Source organism: Elephas maximus, chromosome 16 (assembly GCF_024166365.1).
Source record: "Elephas maximus indicus isolate mEleMax1 chromosome 16, mEleMax1 primary haplotype, whole genome shotgun sequence".
Lineage (NCBI taxonomy): Eukaryota > Metazoa > Chordata > Mammalia > Proboscidea > Elephantidae > Elephas > Elephas maximus.
The window spans coordinates 21,755,887-21,777,160 of NC_064834.1; the positions used below are offsets into that span (position 1 = coordinate 21,755,887).

At 38.3% G+C, this 21,274-nt stretch overlaps 1 protein-coding gene across 4 annotated transcripts in view; it reads left to right on the forward strand.

Annotated features, from left to right (window-relative positions):
* Nucleotides 1-21,274, forward strand: part of CTNNA3 (catenin alpha 3) — a 1,852,175-nt gene that overhangs the window by 1,648,936 nt on the left and 181,965 nt on the right. For all 4 annotated transcript variants that reach the window (XM_049856013.1, XM_049856014.1, XM_049856011.1 and 1 more), the window contains one exon: nt 15,421-15,513. In XM_049856013.1, coding sequence (XP_049711970.1) covers nt 15,421-15,513 — 93 coding nt within the window. The remainder of the gene's footprint in view (nt 1-15,420; nt 15,514-21,274) is intronic.

Consider the following 21,274-nt stretch of genomic DNA (forward strand, 5'->3'; position numbering starts at 1 on the left):
GACAAAATCACTTATCTTGTGCCGAGAGCACTGTCTTTTGCTGATTTCAGAGGCTTGTGTAGATTTCTGTGCCACTAGCTCTGCCCCATCAAGGTCATGCCAGGGGACTGGGGCTGTGTCACTTCACTTGCCTTCTTTCACTGAAGTAACCACGTCCCGAATGCTACCACCAGCTCTGCTGTGGTCCTGCCAGAGGATTGGGGCCGAGGGGTGCCGGTTCCTGCAGAGTCAGGTCTGGCAAGTCCCCTCTGCTTCTGCACTATCTCTCCCTCCCCCTCCCACTCAGTCCAATTTCTTACCTTTGCCTTTGATTTTCAGGGTTCCTAGCTTGTCATATATATAATTGATTCACTTGTTTGTTGGGGGTCTTTGTTGTAAGAGGGACCACCAGAAACATCCAACTACTCTGCTGTCTTGGCCCTGCCTCCCAGAGATCTATGAGATTTTTTTAAATCATTGTCTTGAATGAGTTTTAAAAAGGTATAGAGCTTGATTTGACTTTAATTAGCACGATTCAGTGACAGCAAAATAACACTGATGCTATATAACTTACTGCTCTTCTTATCAGTGATCTTTGTATATTCATGTGTGTATAGAAAAAAGTACAGCTGTTTATTCTTACCAAAGGTGTATTGTTTTTTGATCCCTAAGCACTTCTTGTTAGAGAACTCATGAAACCTGTGAACAAGTTGTCTATGAACTAAAGCTGATGTTTGATTACTTAGCAATAAAATACATGGTCCCTTACTATAAGTTGAAGTCCTTTACTAAATACCAGAATATAAGAATGGACATTAATTGATTTAAAATCAACTTGTAGTACTGCTTCTTCCATGTACTCATTCAATAAAACTTCACATTACATTGTTATTCATGTAATAACTGGCTGTATAAGACTTGACGACACTGGATTGCTGGGTATATGAACTCAACTAAGCAAATGCATACATGTTAACAGCTTTATTTGGGTATAATTGACATTTAGTACATTATACATATTTAAAGTATATAATTTGATATCTTTTATAGATATGTGTATACATCCCTGAAGCCATCTTCACAATCAAAGTAAGGATCATATTCCTCAAACTCAAATGCGTATCCTTACCCGTTTGTAATCACTCTTGCTACTTCTCCTCCCCCTCCCTACGCAATCACCAATCTGATTTCTATCACTGTAGATTAGTTTGCAGTTTCTAGAATGGTATATAAATGGAATCATACAGTATGTTCTCCTTATTTGCTTCTTTCACTCAACATAATTGTTTTGAGATTCATCCATGTTGTTTCTTGTACCAATGATCTATTCCTTTTTGTTATTGAGTAGTATTCCATTGTATGGACATACAGTTTTTATGTTATTCACCTGCTGATGGACATGTGGGTTGTTTCCACCATTGTGAATACTCATGTTTGTATAAACATGTTTTCATTTATCTTGGGTAAATTCTTAGGAGTGAAATAATCATACAATGTGTGTCTTTTTAGCTTGTTAAGAACAAAATGCACACTTTTAAATCAATATCCCCACTAGGTTTGATCCCCCACTTGGATTAATTCCACTGATCAGTACAGGGCTATATAGAAAAAGTACAGTTTCTTTGCCATGAGCTAGTTTCACAGCAACTTACGTCTGACTACATCTTCAACAATGATGTATTCTCTGGCTTCTACAAATAGGCCGCTAACTTTGGGGATTTAAAAACCCCTTTGTATACAGAGCATAGGGGTGTCCAAATATTTGTTTTGTTGTGCTCTAGTGTTCTGTTTTATATATAAGCTGCCAACTTAGGCTACTTTATTCTACTAGTGTAGGGAATTCTTGTGTCCCATAAGGCAAACTTCAATCTAGTAACCCTAAATAATATGTCCAGAAGTCTAATATAAATCTGAATTACTGTCTTATGAGCAACCTCCCCTCACTAATCAGCTGAAGCTCCACATTTTTTAGTTTTTAGTTCCACTTTTCCATTTTTTAGTTCACTGAAATAGGAGTGTCAGGCTTGGATGCCCCTGCTTATCCCTATATCACATCCATGACTGGAATGCAGCTGGTGGTTTTTTTCTCTATTACTGTGCTTGGGATTACATTGCAAATCCAGCTAGATGAATTTGGTTAGGATTGTTGATATTATATGTGGCAGGCTAACAATTTCTAAAAGTAAAAGATTTCCCATAGGTTAAAAAATGTGTGTCCCCATTGGGAAGTCAAACTACAACTTTCCTTTTCCTCAAAATCTTTGTTATGGAACACTTTGTAAAACCAGTTTCCAGAACACAGAATGTTATACGTGAAATAATAAAGCAACTGCTGCTTTAAAGACTGTGGGACATGGGGAAATAGCATGGGGGCCAAGTGGCGGACACGTCACTGTATCTGCTAACAGCCTCCTTTAGTGTTTGCTGTGATAGTGAAGACATACACTGCAATTTTCCTCTCACCTATGGAAAGCTTTTTGTCTGTGTCTACATCAGCTTCAAAAACTCTGCATCCTTGATGGACCTATTACAAGGTGACAAGGCCAGCTATGCTCCCCTGCTGTGGGATTTGCAATCTTGCCCTTTTTTTTATTGCTGACATGTTCTTGGAATGGCACATCAGCTTTAAACAGATTTTCTATAACACTTATTACACATTTTTTTTTTCCTGATAATAAAAGTAATAAGTATTTATTGCAAAGCTTTAGAAACACGTAAAAATATGTTGGTATATATATTTTTTTAGTTTCTCACTCATCTTTCTTTTTCTCTCCTCCCTCTCTGCTTCTCTCTCTGTCTGTTTCCCTCATATATGCAATAACCCAAAACCAAACCTGTTGCTGTCGAGTTAATTCTGACTCATAGCGACCCTATAGGACAGAGTAGAACTGCTCATAGGGTTTACAAGGCTGTAAACCTTTACAGAAGCTGACTGCCACATCTTTCTCCTGTGGAGTAGCTAGTGGGTTCAAACCACCCACCTTCTGGTTAGCAGCTGAGCACTTAACCACTGTGCCACTAGGGCTCCTTCCATATATGCAATATATGTTTTGTATAATTAGGGTACACACACACACACACACAGCATTAACAATTTATCAAGTGCATTTCCCTTGCCATTAGAATAGCTTTTTTACTAAAGAAAAATGAACAGATTTTAAATTAAGGAACTTCTTTAGCCTTCTAAGGATAAGGATACAAATTCATATATACAGTATAGCATCTATTTGGCTATAGAGTCTGATGCAAAACATGAGACTTTCCTTGCTCAAATATATTAGAATTTATTGATACTCCTGGCAGCAGAGTCCTTATTTTTGACCAGAGATTCAGAGCCCAGATTTGAAACCAGGGTGTGTTATTAGTAATCTACTGCTACTATTACTACTCTTACTATTACTGCTACTACTACTACTACTACTACTATTACTACTAGTAGTATTACCCTGGTGATAAAACTGTTAAACACTTGGCTGCTGCCAGAAGGTTGACGATTCAAGCCCACCCAGCTGCTCTACAGGAGGAAAGACCTAGTGATCTGCTCCTGTAGAGATTTAAAAAAAAAAAAAAGAGAGATTGCAGCCTAGTAAAACCTATGGGGCAGTTCTGCTCTTTCACATTGGGTCACTATGAGTTGAAAATCAACTCAAAGATACCTAACGCTACCACTGTTACTACTACTATCAACATCATTACTGTCATCATCACTACCACGACTATCATATGCTATGGTCTTCTATGATAGCACACGTCCTACCTATAAAGCAAAGTTGGGTACTTATATTGTCACAGTCCTCAGTGTCATCATCAATCACTTGTATGCAGGCACTTATATAGTCCTACATAATCTTGGAGTCCCTGAGTGGTGCAAATAGTAAAAGTAACCAACAGGTTGGCAGTTCGAGTCCAAACAGAGGCACCTTGGAAGAAGGTCTGGTTATCTATTTCCAAAAAATCAGCCATTGAAGACTCTATGGAGCACAGTTGTTACTCTGACACACATGGGGTCACCATGAGTTGAAATTAACTCAAGGGCAACTAGTTGTTGTTGATTTTTTTTTTTCTCATGTCTTGGAAAAAAGTTTAAAAACTGTTTCTAACCTCCCTAGAAGTTAAAAATCCAAAAAGGACTTGTGATCTAAAATTGTGTTTAGCTTTTCAAGAGCAAGGTACTCTAGAATTCAAAGTTTTCTTGAACAAATATTCATTCTTTCCTGATACGTTATAACTAAACCTGCAATAGCCGTGTAGAGTGAACAATAGAAGTCAATGGAGTTTTATAGATGCATCTAGTTGAATCCTTTCCTTTATTTCTGAGGTAGCTGAGTTCTCAACAAGTACTTGTTTGAGGTCATGAGCTATTAAGGGCAGCATTTGACCTAGAATCAAGATACCTACTCTTTATATTATGATCCATCACAGTTTTTGCTTTATTGTAAGAAATATGGCAATTCTTTGCAGAACAATTACCTTCAGTACTCTGTCTATAATTTGAAAATAAGTTATAAACTCACAGTTCTGTTGCTGAATACATCTAATAATTTTGATGATTATAGTTTAATTCAAATAGAACTCCAAAAAAAAAAAAGGAAGAAAGAAAGACTCCAGATACATTTAGGAGCATTTTTCAGGTCCACTAGCACACATTTACTCATGCTATAAAAAACCAAACCAAACCCACTGCTGCCAAGTCGATTCTGTCTCATAGTGACCTTATAGGACAGAGTAGAACTGCCTCATAGAATTTCCAAGGAGCACCTGGTAGGTTCGAACTGCTGACCTTTTGGTTAGCAGCTATAGCTCTTTAGCACTACACCACCAGGGTTTCCACTCATGCTATGGGCTAGCATTCAATTCACCTAAAGCTTGGTGTAACTTCGAGCCAGGATACCACCAGCCTTAGAAACAAGCCGGCTTTCCGTTAGTTGAATTTTCAGAGACAATACCTGGTCAAGGTAGGCAGCAGTGGGGCAGTGAGGAAAGGCTGAACCACCTACTTTTGCTAGTTTTCTGAGGTCCAGAAATTAGATCTGGCAGGAGGTGAAGGGGATTAACAGCCAATCCAGTGTTGCTGTGCTCACAGCCTCTAAATATCTGACCTGCCTTGCTCTGTAAACAGAATATTCATGCTTTTTGGAGCTCTATTTTCTAGACTTGTAAGTTTTAACTGCCCAGTTCCAACATTTACCATGCATTTGTGACTACCAAGCCACATGGTTCATAAAATGAACATTGGACCCTAATCTAATCTGAAGTGACCCTTTATTAGCTGTGTGATATTGGACAAGTTCCATTAACTCTAAGGCTCAGTGTCCTCAGCTATGGTATTAAAATGGTCACATTTGCCTCTCAGGTTTATAGTTAAGATTGAATGGGAAAAGGAATGTGAACTAACCCTGAACCATTTCATTAATGAATCATACAAAGGCTTCAATTAAAAATGATTCCCTCACCTTTCTGGTCTCAAAGAGAAGAATGTCAAGGATCCTGATTTGTGTCTGGATATTTTTAATATTTGTACTTTCCAAAAATATGCTTCCCTCAAATTCTTATTTTTCAAAATGGCTTCATTAGTCTTACATATCTTTATTTAAACTTCCAGCTGGAACACTTATGACAGTTTTCATGAATTAGACATGCAGCCCAGGAAATCAGAGTTAGATCACCAACTCATTTGATGGTTGAAAAAGTACAATGATATTGGCGATGTCACTTTCATTTATGATGTTCTTGCTGATTTGCTGTGTGGCTTTCTGAAGTTATTAGCTTCATTGGTGTCTTAGGAGCAGAGGAATGACTGCTCGCTAGCTTCCCAAAAGAAAGAGGGATTGAGCCTAAAATATGATTCACTCTGAGTGATTCCATCATTCATTGCTTGAGTCCTCAGAAAGGTTTTACATAAACTTGAGCAATTACAATGATCATCCCCTGTATAATTGTCATTATCTAGTTTCAACCACAAGGCATGAAATGATTGGATATGTGGTTACTCCTGGCCTGGATAGGTTTCTAAGTAGCAACTTAATAAAGATTTATTTCATAGAAAATATGCGAACGACTATGGCTCTGGTTGTTTCTCCTCTGACAGCAATATTCTACATGCTCAGGATTTATTTGCCCAAGTTGTCCTATTTGCCAACATGTTTAATCATACTCTCTTGTAAATTATAGAAATACTTTACACTCTTACTTTAGAATTTTTCTTATATTTTGCAACTCTTAGCTTTGTCTAACTATATATCAATTGTTGTAGATTTTAAGGGGACTAATACTTAGCCAGGCTCCTTAATTCCATCATATGGAGTAATTACTATGGTGTTATAGTCTTAGCATGCTGGAAGAGAAGAAGGAAATAGCTTGCGAAAATTATAGAGATGATAATGGCATCTGGAGGCAGTTTTGAATTGTATTTTGAAGGATTATAAAAACATCCAACAGTTATCTGTTGTAATGAATAGAGATATGTTATTTGCATCCTTATTTATTTTATCTATTTATTTTTCTTTTTTTTGGATTCATTCACTATATATGTATATACACAAACACACACACACACGCACAGAGAGAGAGAAAGAGAGAGCCTGCTCTTTGCCAGATACTGTGTTAGGCACTCAGGTTATAAAACTGTGTACAACACAAGATGCCTTCTCACTCCTTGTGACTGTAACAGGAAGATACATGTTGCCAGAACTTGAGCCATACGTATTTCTAATTGAAATGAAGAATTTGAATAAATTATGTTTCTGTCAACTGAATTCAGTATATTTATCAGATTTCCATCGTCAGTGGAAATAGTTTTGAGGAAGCATTTTATCCCGGTTAATTTTTTCCTAGTGTTGCTATGGTTTCAGTTTAAGTAGAGGCTAATAAAATGCTAAAACTGGAAGAACTTATAGAACTTATCAAATTTTCCTTACTTCCCATGTTAATTTAAAAAACAAGCACATAGAGTCGTAGGAAAATTATGAGATCCACCTAACAACATATAACTAATTGGTGGTAGAATTAGGATGAAAATCCAGGTATCCTAACACCAAATTTTATCCATATACTACCGTGACATAAGCCTAGCAACTTTCAGACAACACAGGAAATATCTTCGCAGGTCAGCTTGGAGCCCTTACACTCACTCTCCTCCTCCGTCTTCAAATGCTCAGGAAATGTCTTCACACCCCACCTTCCAACTTCAGCCTCAAACCATATAACTATATGGAATATCTTTCTTCCTGTCTAATTTTCTTACCCTTTGTACTATGTGTGCTTCTCTGCCTTTCACCTTTTGTTTGGATTGGATAGAATGCCTGAATTTGATTTCAGTTTTGCCTGTGCTCTATGTTCATTAATTAGTGTTGGCTGTATATAAATGAACAAATCAATCTTAGAAGAAACATAACCAGAATGTTCCTGAGAAGCAAGGATAAGACTTGCTTACTTTGGCCACGTCATCAGGAACATCAATTGCCAGAAAAGGACATTAAGTTTGATAAAGTAGAGGACCAACAAAAATGAGGGAAACCCTCAGTGAGGTAGATTGACACACTGGCCACAACAATGAACTCAAATGTATCAATTGTGAAGATGGTGCAGGACCAGATGACATTTTGTTCTGTTACATGTAAGGTCGCCATGAGTGGGAGCTGACTCGATAGCAACTCCCAACAGCAACAACGTGTACTCTTTGCAGTTCTGCTTCACCCTTCATTCAGTACAGGTGCTGTGCTTTTAGCTTGTTCTCACCTCCCAGAAAAGGAGTTTGAGCAATGCCTGTGTCTTGATTGTAAATAAAATAATGTCTCTAATTTGTCTGGCAAGGATTATATTTTATTTATTTTAGGATCACCAACATTTAGCATAATAGTCTGTATCTACAAACATATAAACCAGAAATTCAAATATATTAGTTAACTTCAGTGATTTTTCTAACCTCTTTACACTGATCAAACAAACTTGGACTATCACTGCATATCTTTAGGTAAGATTTCTTAATTACAAATAAAAGTTGAAAATAAGTTCGGTAGAATTAAAGCAGCCTATTAAATGCTAGTATTAAGACTGCAACCAAGCTTGTAATTTCATTTTCCTAAATCTGTTGACGTATTTTCCAGTAGTTTGGTTAAGGCTAAAATGAATAAAGACTGCCCTCTTCTGTCTTGAAACCATAATGGTATTGTATGGGGTATGAATTTCTGTCCACAAACTCAGATTTAAAAAAATAATAATAATAATTTTTATAGTCCATGAATCAACTCAGTTGTAACTGTGCTCAAGGGAAATTTAAAGGTAGTCATCCTTGGACCTACCCGTCACTCCTACCACCTGTGTTGGGCCAGATGTGCCAAGGTTCTACAAGTAGCAGTCCTCTCACAGGGGTGATTTGACTCTCCCTTCACCCCCATGGGCAACATTTGGCAATGTATGGAAATATTATTAGGATTTGAGAGGGTGTTCCTGCATCTAGTGGATAGAGGCCAGGGATGGTGCTAAACATCCCCCAATACACAAGACAGCCCCTCCCAACAAGTATTATCCAGACCAAAATCTCAATAGCGCCAAGGTTGAGAAACTCTTCTATAGAGGGTTAGGCTACATCAAGGTCTAAATGAGAACCAGTAACCAATGGTTATCTGCCCACACTGGTTACCAATGAGTTTCCCATTGTTTTAACCCATGTGGTTCTCCAGGCCTACAACTTTGCTATTTCCATGACATATTTGTGTCACAGGACCCTAGTGAAATTTGAAACCCTGGTCTAGATGTAGTAGATGATGTTCTTTTTATGTCCATACTGTGCTTCTGGGGAGTAGGGCAGAATTATCACTGCTTATGGAATATGTAGAATGCTTTCTGCTCTCTAAGCTGTAGAATCTCATTTGAGTTTAGGGAATAAATCTCTCTTTACACAAAATCTCTTCTCTCCAATTGTCATAGTCTGTTTTGAACAAAGCCAGGAATCTTTGCCACAATGTTTCCCTTGGGCAAGGAATTACTGAATCTACATCTGTTGAAGGAACAAGGCAAAGGGGTAAACATAGTTCAAATGACAGATGATCCTGTGACATTCGTTCCACAGTTTATGGGTCATTAAATCACTTAATTTTTTATTCAGCTTGGTAAGGTTTATTGAACACACGCTGTGTGTGCTGTTTCAGATGCTGAGATAAAGTAATGAACAAGACAGACAACTTCCTATTTTCATGGAAGCTATGTTCTATGGGGCAAAACCAAAACATAGCAAAAAAAAAAAAAATGAAGAAGAAAAAGATGTAATCTCAGATTGTGATTATGGTAAATGATCTGAAGTAAATATACAGGGTGACGTGGAAGAAGGTTACTTTAAATAGACTGGCCAGGGAACGGTCCTCTGAGCATGGGTCAGCTCAGCTCCTGGGATGAGAAGAAGCACACTTTGTGAACCCTGCAGGAGGAGCATTTCAGGCAATGGGACAGTGCACACAAAGAACCTGAGGTGAAATGGGCAGATGAGTGGGATATGTTTGAGAAGTAGAAAAAAGCCAAATGTAATTGGATACCAACTGGCTTCTTGGACATTCTGGATCATAGAAGGAGGTAGATTTTTGGTGGGAGGGGGTAAGGAAGAATATATGTATGGAAGTGAGTGAGTGAGTGAGTGAGTGTGTGTGTGTGTGTGTGTATTAGATCAGGGACATTTTCTCAGTTTTCTGTAACTTGAAATTGTGTTATTGATCATTTATTCCTATTGTTACAATGTATTTTGAACTCTGGATGCTCTCCTTTGGCATTCCAAAATCATCCTCTGTCCTCAGCCCAGCTAGGGTGATCACACTGGATATGTTGGGTGTCAGCTTCCTGCTTCAGGTGAACACCCATAGTGTCCTTCCTGTGAGCGTCTCTGAGTGTCTGACCACTACTAACATTACTACGGGATTTATCTGATTTTACAAAGTTAGTGAAGGCTGGTAGGTGAAGGTGTGTAGTTTAGAATTCAACTTGAATTCTGAAAGAAACATGGCAAGTGTAACTCTAATTTCCCAGGGCTTCTTTCCTTTTCTTTTTTTTTTCCTGTTCGATGACAAAATTTATATATATGTATATATATTTCAGTATAAAACATTTATAAAGTCTCTGTCAGTGGGTTTTAGTTATAATAGCACTACCTACTTGTCTCACTAGGGATGCTGGAAGAATTAGTAAGATAATGTCTGTAAAAAGCATTGAGCTCCTTAGAAAAAAAGACAATATAAATGCAGTCATTTTCACCTCAGTACTTGTGTGGGTATATATACACATATATACATTCCACACACACACATGCATATATATTAAAACCACCTATTTTTGTGACCTTGCATTTTTAATGGACTGCTATCATTTTATTACAGCTTCAGCTTCCATATAAAAACCTCAGCATGAATGCTTTCAAGTTCTACACTTGTTTCTATTCTCTTTTACAGAAGTCAAGTGGGATGTTATAAAACAACGATAAAAATAAATTTCTAAAAATCATAAACAGTGTTGAAATTTCAGTATTTTCCAGTCACTGAATAAGGTTCCAGTCCATTGTCTTATTTTACTTTCACGATAACCCTAATAATTAGGTCGTATTTTCACCATTTTACGAGTGATGAAACTCAGCCTGTTTCATATATCTTTGGACTACCTAAGGGGGGCTTAACAATAAGCAGCAGCTAAAATCTATAAATATGACATGAATTCCCTGACTTCTGAAATGAGAAGTGGCTGAGGTTAAAACACTCTTTCCAGAAGAATGGAGCATCTTCCTCTCAGCCTGGCTTAGAGACAGCCCCGCTTGTAGAAGGCACTTTATTTCCATCATCCCTAATGATCTGTGTTAGAGTGAATCTGCCATGGGGCCTGTTGAAGAGAAGTTTACTCGTCCATGTGATTAGAATCATCAAAAGAGATCTCTTATTTGGTGTTTAGGAGAAAGCAATGAATGTGGGTTTGTATTAAATCCTGTTTATCACAATGATATTATATAGTAAAAATCAGATGACTGTAACTACAGGCAGCTAGTCAGTACCGCGTTCATCCAGAAGAATAGCTGGAGAACCTGAAGTAGAGAAGTATTTGCTGACTTGACCGAGGTCCCAGTCTGAGAATAAATTTGGCTTAAAATGGCAGCATCCAAATTACCACAAAGGTGTTATCAAAAAATATAAAGGTGTATGATGGGATGAGAGATGCGACAAGAGTACTCTAATCATTTTTTAATGAGCCTGGTGGCACAATGGTTAAGCTTGCTGCATCCCAGCAGCTGAGTGTTATAAAAACCGTCAGGGGTAGGCATTATCCAAATTTCGTTCTGAGGAAACCAAAGTTCAAGAAGGGTGCACAAAATGCCCAAAGTCCCATTATCACTAATTGGAGAGCCAGAATTCAAACTCAGATCTGCATGGCTCAGCAGTATAGATTCATTCTACTATATGAAACCACCTCTAGGTTAGTCAGTCTCCCCTCCTGCAGAATGAAAATTGTTTAGAAACACACACACAGCTTCCAGGTCTCTAACCTCCTGAAGTAAAAAAGTCAACTGCTTTTAAGAGTGTACTATATGAGATATCACGTACTCCATTTTTAAAAAATATATATATATATATATATTTTATTATTATTTGTCTTCAGTCCTGTAGTAGTTATTGTATCATTCAAAAAGTGATTGTTGTTGTCTGCCATTGAGTCATTTCCGACTCATAGCAACCCAATGTGACAGAGTAGAACTGTCCCAGAGGGTTTTCTTCGCTTTTTTTTTTTTTTCTCCTTTCTTTATGGAAGGAGATCACCAGATCTTCTTCCCATGGAGCTGCTGGGTGAGTTGGAACCACCAACCTTTCAGTTAGTAGCCAAGCTTAACCGTTGTGCCACTGGGCTCATTAAAAAAAATGGTTAGAGTACTCTTATGTGTTTTCTAGTACCCATTTAATTTTAAAACTGTAACATTATGTATTAATTTTGTTCTGTATTTGCAATACCATGCAGCTGGCTTGCCTTGCAGAATCCAAAATGCTGCCAGGGAGTGCTTTGAACACTTCTTCACTGATTTTGTTCATGAAAATAAGAGGTCAGGTCTCATGGCTTTGCAAGAAAACTATTAGTTCCCTGTAAAAGACAAAGATAAGCACAGAAGTATGTGGGTGTGAATGGTAGACTTATTTCTTTGTGCAGTATCACCAACAAAAATGGTACTGTGACTTCTGACAGCCACAGTTGTGTTTAGTTTCTATTAAGTCACTTCATTTTTGAATTGAGTAAATACTGAATCAATGATGGAGTTATATATGACTATGTGCTGGGGTATGACCCAAGTAATAAATAACAGACATTTATAAGAAACAGATCACAGTAGGGGCACCAGAGAGCCTTCAGTTGCAAAACAACGGGATGGGAGAAAGGAAATTTGATCAACTGAATTTATTCAGATGTTACAGGGGCTGATGACGTATCAAAGAAAGAAATTGCAAAGATGCTGTCTTAAGGATACTGTGGGAGGATACACAAAATGGCTAATGCTGAAATATGTGATTGGTTGAATTTCTGTGGTGGTAAATTCATGCTACTAATACATAAGAAAAAAGAGTAAATTGTCCTGTGATCACCCCTGCACACATTTGCAGCAAAGAAGGGCTGCAAAGAGATCACTGTATAAATGGAAATTCCTCAGTATATTGGAGGTCTTGGTTAGAGGGGGGATGTTAATATCCAGTAGGAGTCAGTTGAAATGAAGGAAAACGCCCTCACAAAGTGCTAGAGAACAAAGAAAGTGCTGATTAAAGACCCAAGAGATGAGAAAGACTCTGAAGCCATCAGTGGGTAGGGAGTTGGTTGTTTTTCTCCACACCATGAGCTAATTATTGCAAATCCACATCTCAGGAGTGGTTCCAAAGGAAAGAATGCTCTTAGCATCTGAAAATAATGGGCCCATGTGCAAAGCAAGGCCTAAGGGAGTTCAGATTGGTTTAAGGAGGCAGGATCTGCCCTCTTCCAGTCTTCAAGAGCCACCTGGACTTGTTTTTGATGAAACTTACATGTCTGTTTTCTGGGGTTGTCACTAGGTCTTTCTAGCAAAGGAATTGTAATTTAAAGTTGGGACCATGTAAACCAAAACAAGTATCGGGTTAATTCTCGTTAAGTACTTTTACCTATCATGGGTAAAATGACAGTATTTGCAACAGTGATGGATATCTTTAAACATCGTCACTTTGAGACTAAGGAAATAAAAACCCTTACAAGGAAAAAAATCCACAAAACGAAAAAAATCTTAGTTTGAAATACAGAAGGTAGGAGGGCAGTGTAGGACAGTTTTGTGTTGTTTGTCTTTTTTCTTTCAAATCCATCTACCATTTTAGCTATCACTGACAATTTTTCTTCATTCATCCCAAAACATGTATGTGCAAGATGGAGATAATACAACAGTAAGCAGAGCAGATCTACTCCTTGCCTCACAGAGTAGATTTTTTTTTTTAATTTTTACTGTGTTTTAAGTGAAAGTTTACAAATCAAGTAAGTCTCTCATGCAAAAATGTATATACAACTTGCTGTGTACTCCTAGTTGCTCTCCCCATAATGAGACAGCACACTCCTTCTTTCCTCCCTGGATTCCCCTGTCTATTCAGCCAGCTTCTGTCTCCCTCTGCCTTCTCATCTCCCCTCCAGACAGGAGCTGCCCACATAGCCTCCTGTGTCTACTTAAGCCAAGAAGCTCACTCCTCACTAGTATGATTTTCTGTCTTATAGTCCAGTACAATCCCTACCTGAAGAGTTGGCTTTAGACGTAGTTCCAGTCTTGGGCTAACAGAAGGTCAGGGGACCATGACCTCTGGGATCTTTCTAGTCTCAGTCAGACCATTAAGTCTGGTCTTTTTATGAGAATTTGAGGTCTGCATCCCACTGCTCTCCTACTGACAGAGTACATTTTAACAATTAACTAACTGGCTAATTCAGCAAGCAAGGATACCATAAAGTAGGGTAAGGATTATGAAAGTGGAGGCAGAGGAGACTAAGAAGAACTTGACAGAGGATCTACCTCCTGTCTAGAGGCCAGGGGACAGTTCTCCAAGTTAAGTGATTTTTAAGCTGAGATTGAAAGAAGAAATAATAGTTAGCCAGCTTCTTAGAGTAGACACTGAAGTTCAAGTTAAAATATTTAAGTTCCTAGAAAGTTTAATTTCTTGGTAATCTTTTGGTGGAATTTTGATGGCATGTGATTATAATGATAATCACTCTATCATGTTTAAATACCTCAGTTTGTGGTGACCACATAGTGTTGAGCTAAATTGCTACTCACTGAGAGAAAAAGTTCCCATCTAATCAAATTTTGCTTTTGTTTTTCAAATTCATTGGAATGCAATTCACATACCATAAAATTTACCATTTCGAAGTGTGCAGTTGTTTTTTGATATATTCACGAGATTGTGTAACCATCACCACTATCTAATTCCAGAATATTTTCGTCACCACAAAAAGAAAGTCTATACCTCTTAGCAGTCACTTCCCTTCCACTCTGTCCCTAGTCCCTGGAAAACACCAATCTCCTTTCTTCATGTATTTGCCTATTCTGGACCTTTCATTTAAATGGAATCATAAATGGTCTTTTGTGACTGGTGGCTTCCTTCACTTAGCGCAATATTTTCAAAAGTTCATCCATGTTGTAACATGTGTCATTATTTCGTTCCTTGTTATGGCTGAATGTTGTTGTTGTTGTCAGGTGCCATCGAGTCAGTTCCGACTCATAGCGACCCTATGCACAACAGAATGAAACACTGCCCGGTCCTGTGCCATCCTTACAAACGTTGTTATGCTTGAGCTCATTGTTCCAGCCACTGTGTTAATCCACCTTGTTGAGGGTCTTCCTCTTTTCCGCTGACCATATACTCTGCCAAGCATGATGTCCTTCTCCAGGGACTGATCCCTCCTGACAACATGTCCAAAGTATGTAAGACGCAGTCTCGCCATCCTTGCTTCTAAGGAGTATTCTGGTTGTACTCCTTCTAAGACAGATTTGTTCGTTGTTTTGGCAGTCCATGCTTTTTTCAATCGCATCATATGCATGTGAAAGCTGGACAATGAATAAGGAAGACCGAAGAACAGTTGACGCCTTTGAATTGTGGTGTTGGCAAAGAATATTGAATATGCCATGGACTGCCAAAAAATGGCTGAATAGTGCTCCATTGTACAGATGTACCGTATTTTGTTGATCATCAGTGAATGGGTGCTTGAGTTGTGTCCACTCCTTGGCTATCACGAATAATGCTGATGAACTTTCACATGCAGGTTTTTGTGAGGACATATCTTTTCCTTTATCTTGGGTATGTTACTAGGAATAGAATTCCTGGGTCACACAATCATTCTATGTTTACCTTTTTGAGGACCTGCCAGACAGTTTTCCAAAGCAAATGCACCGTTTTGCGTTCCCACACATGATGCTTTGCTTTCATTTTACAGACCCCAGAGGAGCTGGAGGATGTTTCTGACCTGGAAGAGGACTATGAGGTCCGCAGTCATGCCAGCGTTCAGACAGAAGGGAAAACTGACCGGGTATGTCACCTCCATGGAGGGAGAACCGTGTGGCGCTGCTCCTTGTCAATCCAGGCAGCCTTTCACAGGCTGGACTTAGAGCTGGAGCCAGTTTTGGGGAGCAAGGGAGAAAAGCCTCAGAATACAGGGCAGCAACATTGAGGGGAATTATATCTCCTACCTTGAGAGCTCACTGTGAGGCCATTGCATGTCAAGTAGTGAATCACTCCACACTGCTTTTGATCTTTGTGAAAGTCATGGGAATATAAAAGTGAAATGTGTACACGTTTGTTTAGAGTAGAAGAGAGAAACTGAGGAGTTGTAAATACACACTGAAATTCTAGGGGAAAACCACTTTCTGAGGTGATAGTCTCCTTTTTCCTTCTTTCTGCAGTGTCGTCTTCTGACCATACCCACAACACACACACATACACACACACACACAAACACGCACATACATACACACGTGCAAACACATGCAACTTCAAAGATGTGAATCCATTTAAGAAGCTGTACTTCATTTCACTCATAGCAAAATGCTTAGAAATTTGTGGAAGTTTGCCTTTCCAGCCACTGATAGCTTCTGACTGCAGAACAGTCCATAGAACTTGGGTCTGAAACATAAACAGTATAACGTAGTGGCCGAGGCTGCTTGGAATTCCTCCTGAACAACCACTTTCTTGCTGTGTGGCTTGGAGAAGTCATTTATTTTCTCTCTACTTCAGTATCTTCATTTGTAAAATGAAGGTATTAATAACCCAAGGAAAACCTGGTGGCGTAGTGGTTAAGTGCTACAGCTGCTAACCAAAAGGTCAGCGGCTAAAACCCAGGTGCTCCTTGGAAACTCTATGGGGCAGTTCTACTCTGTCGTATAGGGTCACCAAGAGTCGAAGTTGACTCGACGGCAACGGGTTAATAACCCAGACCTACTACCATCGAGTTGAATCCGACTCATAGCAACCTATACCCTCTATATGAGGGTTATTATGGGAATTAACCTAGAAACTACATGAAGCACTTAGCACAGTGTCTGTCTCATCATAAATTCTCAACAATTGTTAACTAGTTGTTGTCGTAGCAGCAGCAATAGTGTTATTATCATCAGCATTATTAATACTTAATTAGTTAAATTTAGTTTACTGACATGAAATTTGGAGACAGACGTAAATCCCTAATGCGGACTCACCTAATGTTGATTCACTTTTATCCAGAAAGACTTGAGCTTTGTATTTTTTTTTGTGTGTGTGTAGTCTTATTTTTATACAGCCTCCTTAGAAGATTTCAGCAAGTACCTGTTAGGTAGGCACCATGCAATAAATGCATGTGAGTGCTTATTTCTTCAAGTAAAAATACTGATATTTCCCCAGATGTTATAATATGCTGCTGTACTCCAGGATTTGTGGAAACTGTTCGTTATGGAAAACAAACAAACTAAGCTTCTTGAAATTTTACCTATAATCCTCTGGATTTTGATTTCCTATGAATGGAAAATAAGGTAAATTAATTGAAAAATATCAATTTCAACACCTGCAAAGAGACAGATCTGTTCTACTTCTCTTTCTGATTGCCTTTTTTTTTTCATTTCACAGCACATCATGTAATAATATTTTATTTTTGTTCATCTATTTTCACATATACGGAATGAATATAAAAAGCATTTTGTCTTATTAGGCCTAAAATATCTTTTTACCAATGAATACCTTGTATTTATGTATTGGTTTTTATAGTTTACTAGATATTTTATCACATATTATAAAACACAGAAAATATACTGAAACAGAATATGAAAAAAAAAAGTTTAAGAAAACTCCATGTTTTCAGATACTCAGATTGCCTAGAATTGGTATTTTTCAGCCAAAATATGTTTTATTAGAAATGTTTTTCTCTGATTTTGATGATAGTAATAGCCCACATTTATCTTTCCCTTGGGAAAAATGTTCTGCAAATAGATAATATGATCATGTAGCAGGACAGTTAGTATTTGGTGGTGTACTTGGCTATGCCACTTTCTTGAATTTCCATTTCTTGCTGATGATTTGGGTCAAATTTCAATCCTTGTTTTAATGGCCTCCTATTCACTCCACAGGTAAGGGAAGGATTCCTGCTCTAGGTTAGGCACATGACAGCTGACACTGACAGATGAGGCTGACAGGAAGTTTATTAATCACATATACTTACAATCTGGAGGAGGATGATATCACACACCATGCAGGACCATGAGGAGACTGCACCTGGGAACTCAGTGAACAGGCGGGGCTGTAGGAGGCAGGCTTTGTAGTACAAGAGGGTGGGGTGCCCCCTGGATTCCAGAGGGAGATGTGATTGGCCTGTTTGAATAATTCTGTGGGCTGGCAAGGAACTGAAACCACCCTCTCAGGGATAAGCAGAAGCTGCATCTGATCTGTTTGATAAGGAGGATTGTTTGGCTAGAGGACCTTTTTCCTTGGGAGCAGAGTGCAGAGGTTAGACTGTTCAAGGCCCTCCCGATTTCACCAAACATCAAGGCCACGTACTGGACCTTAATTTTAGGCCCTACACCACAGTCCTCCAGAAACCAATTCATGTCGGACATTATTTGGGGTCACAGAGCATCTGGTGTTAGTTGACTTCAAATCTAGTTGGCATTGTTGGCAAGAAAATAGGAAATGCATTGTGTACAAGGCAAACTCTGCTCGTGCTTTCACTGAAGTGAGCGAGTGCTTTACTTAGGCTAAGCTGTGTTACTAGAGGGGGGAGTAGGTGTCAGGGCTTACAATGTAATTGATAGGAGGAAATTTTATTAAAATAAAAGCACATTTTAGGATCCCAGAATTAGAATAAAAGTACCGGGGCTCTCGTTCTGACTCATCACTTGCAGACTGTGAAGCCTCACTTAATACCCTTAATACTTAGAAATGAGGAGAATAATACCATACCTACTCTCAGCCTTATTGGTAACTTCAAATAAGATAATGCATATTTGTGTGTTTTATAAACTTTAAAATCATATGCTAGGAAGGTAAATGTCTTATTAATACTACTTTTATTTGGATTTTTGTTCTTGGACTGGATTACTGGCCAGCTAGATGACCACCTGCCCATTGTAGGTTATGGAGTTGATGATCTACATTGTTCTAGATCTTAATATTTATAGAAGTTATTGTTTTTCACCTTATGGAAATCATCTCAACACTGCTCTGCATTCTGGGTTTGTGTTCCACTCTGCACAGTTCTCTACTATCCAGTTCATTAGGAAGGCCTCCTGGGCCACATTTCCACTCTTATTCTTTAGACTAAATAGATTCTTTTCCATTAGATCTACTACGACAACCTTAAATTTAACCTGGCTGCCCTGTTCTCATCTATCTCCCTTGCACAAATGCCCAACATCCAAATGAATAAAACCTGAGCTACATATGTTAGTCTTAGAGGCCTCCAAGACCTGACATCAGACAATTCTGTTCTTCTATTCCTCCATTTTCTTCTGTGTTTACTCTACTTTGGACACTGCGGCAATCTTTCTGTCCCTGTAAGCACTACCATGTTCGGTCTCAGGGCCTGTAGGTTTGCTGTTCCTTCAGCTTTAAATGCTCTTCCCCAAAACTTCTTGTTCTTCTGTGCTTCTCTCTAGTCACTTCCTCACAGAGATTTGTCCTGAACACTTTAGCTAACACAGATTCCACAGTCCCTGTCTAAGACGCTGCCTCCTTTATTGTCTTCATAGCACTTAATAATTCATGACATTTTTCTTATGTATTAATGTGTTTATGTGCTGTTTTTCTTTCCTTCTTCTTTTTTTTTTTTTGGTCTGCCTGCACTTAGAGGGTAGAGATTTATATCTTTTTTCACAGTTGCGTGAATAAAGCCTAAAAAAGTACCTGACCCGTAGTGGAAACAAAAAAAAAAAAAATTTTTTTTTTTTTTTATCTCAATAAATAGTTGTTGACTGAGTCTCACTCATATCACATGAAAATAATGATGACAGTGTTGGCACTAGTAGTAATAGTAGCTATAACATGTAGAAGGCCTATTCTATGTCTAGCACACTGATTATCATTATACTGTATTCCTCTTATGCTTTGCATCCTCTGAGCCTATGTTTTTTAACAGATACTATGCCACAGATATGATTTACTCACACCTTATCTCACTTCACTTTCTGCTTTGGAACTTCCCTGAAGTGGTGTGGGGATCTGAGCAGGAAGCCACTCAGCCATCCTAAAACATGTCCCACAGAGGATGTCTTGACCAACACTATGCTTTTCCATCCCTTGGATGAACAAATCAAACATGAATTTTAAATAGGTCCTCAAGGGGTCCCCAGTGGAATCAAGCTCTAATCTCTGTAGCAGTAACTAGCTAATAATGTATCCTTGGGTTGGCTCTCCTTTCTTGCCTGATTCATTCTTCCCAGGCTCCCAGTCTAGTTGCCTGGGATCTATTCTTAAATTACTTTTTATTCTCAGGCTATGTTTGTAGCAGAAAACAAGAAAAGACAGGTTACTTCCCATACACTACTTTATTTAATTTTCACATTGACTTTGCACTATGGATGTTATTATCCTGGTTTTACTAATAAGATCACTGAAGCTCAGATTTATATAACTTGTCTAGTAAGTGGATTATGTTTTCTGACTAAGATCTTTGATTGGTGATTACCACACATCAGTTCACATAGGACATAGGCTAATTGGAATTAATCTCTTGCTAAAAAGAAGCAAACAAACAGTCACCACAACAACAAACCTGACACATCATTAATAGAATGAGAGACAGAACAAAGACTGGGATGCCACAAGGGTCTAAGAAGAAGAGGATCAAAACTTTCTTTTAAATTTTAAGTAGTAGTTATTGTATAGTGTGGTCAATTTAATTCCACATAACACTCTCTTTTAGATATCTGTCTTAAGAGTTCATTACCAAGGATTCTGTTCTCATACCTGAAGTTCATAGGAGATTGATGGCCAAGGAGAATGGCTTAATTCTATACCACACCCCCACTACCTGACCAGTATCAGGGTCATATGTAGACAGTTTTTATGATTTCTATCAGGCATCTTATTCCAGTCCCATATTCCTTATAATAATATCTATGTGCTTAGAATATATTTATGGATTTTTAGTCTCACATTCATTTGAGACTTTGTATTCTATCCAGTATTCCTTTATGCATTGGACCAAGTATACTTTTGACACATTTCCTAGGTTCCATTACTTTGGGAAGATATCATAAGATTTAGAAATAGTATCTGTTGAGAATCCATTGAACACCCAGGGCAAGCTCATTGTTGAGTTTCTGGTCGCTGCACGAGGCATATGTTTGGGTTCCTTTTTGTTTCCTGCTATTACTGAGTAAATACCTTTTTGGTTCTTGGATTATACAGACTCCTCTGCATCTCAGATGTACTAGAACCAATTTCCGGCACTGTTTAGTAATGGAGTGACAGCTATTTATTATCATTTTACTTTCTGTATTTCACTCACAGTAGCTCTGGCTCAACATCCTCTGTTATTGTTGTCATCAGTGGCAAATGCCACTGGGCATTGTAAAGGTCTGTAACTAGCAAATAATGATTTAAAGCCCACAGTCTTTGAGAGCGAAATACTAAAAGATAAATAGTGCATGCTTTATGATGTGGCAGTGGTACAGCAGTGGCCATTAGTGGAGATCTTAATTATTAAAACATGAAGACCCACTGGACCAATAATGTGGTTATATCCAGTGATCAGGCATTCCACAATGACACAGGAGTTTGTTTTCTGTAGGTTCACAGAATATTCTTCACCAACCTCATGTTTATTC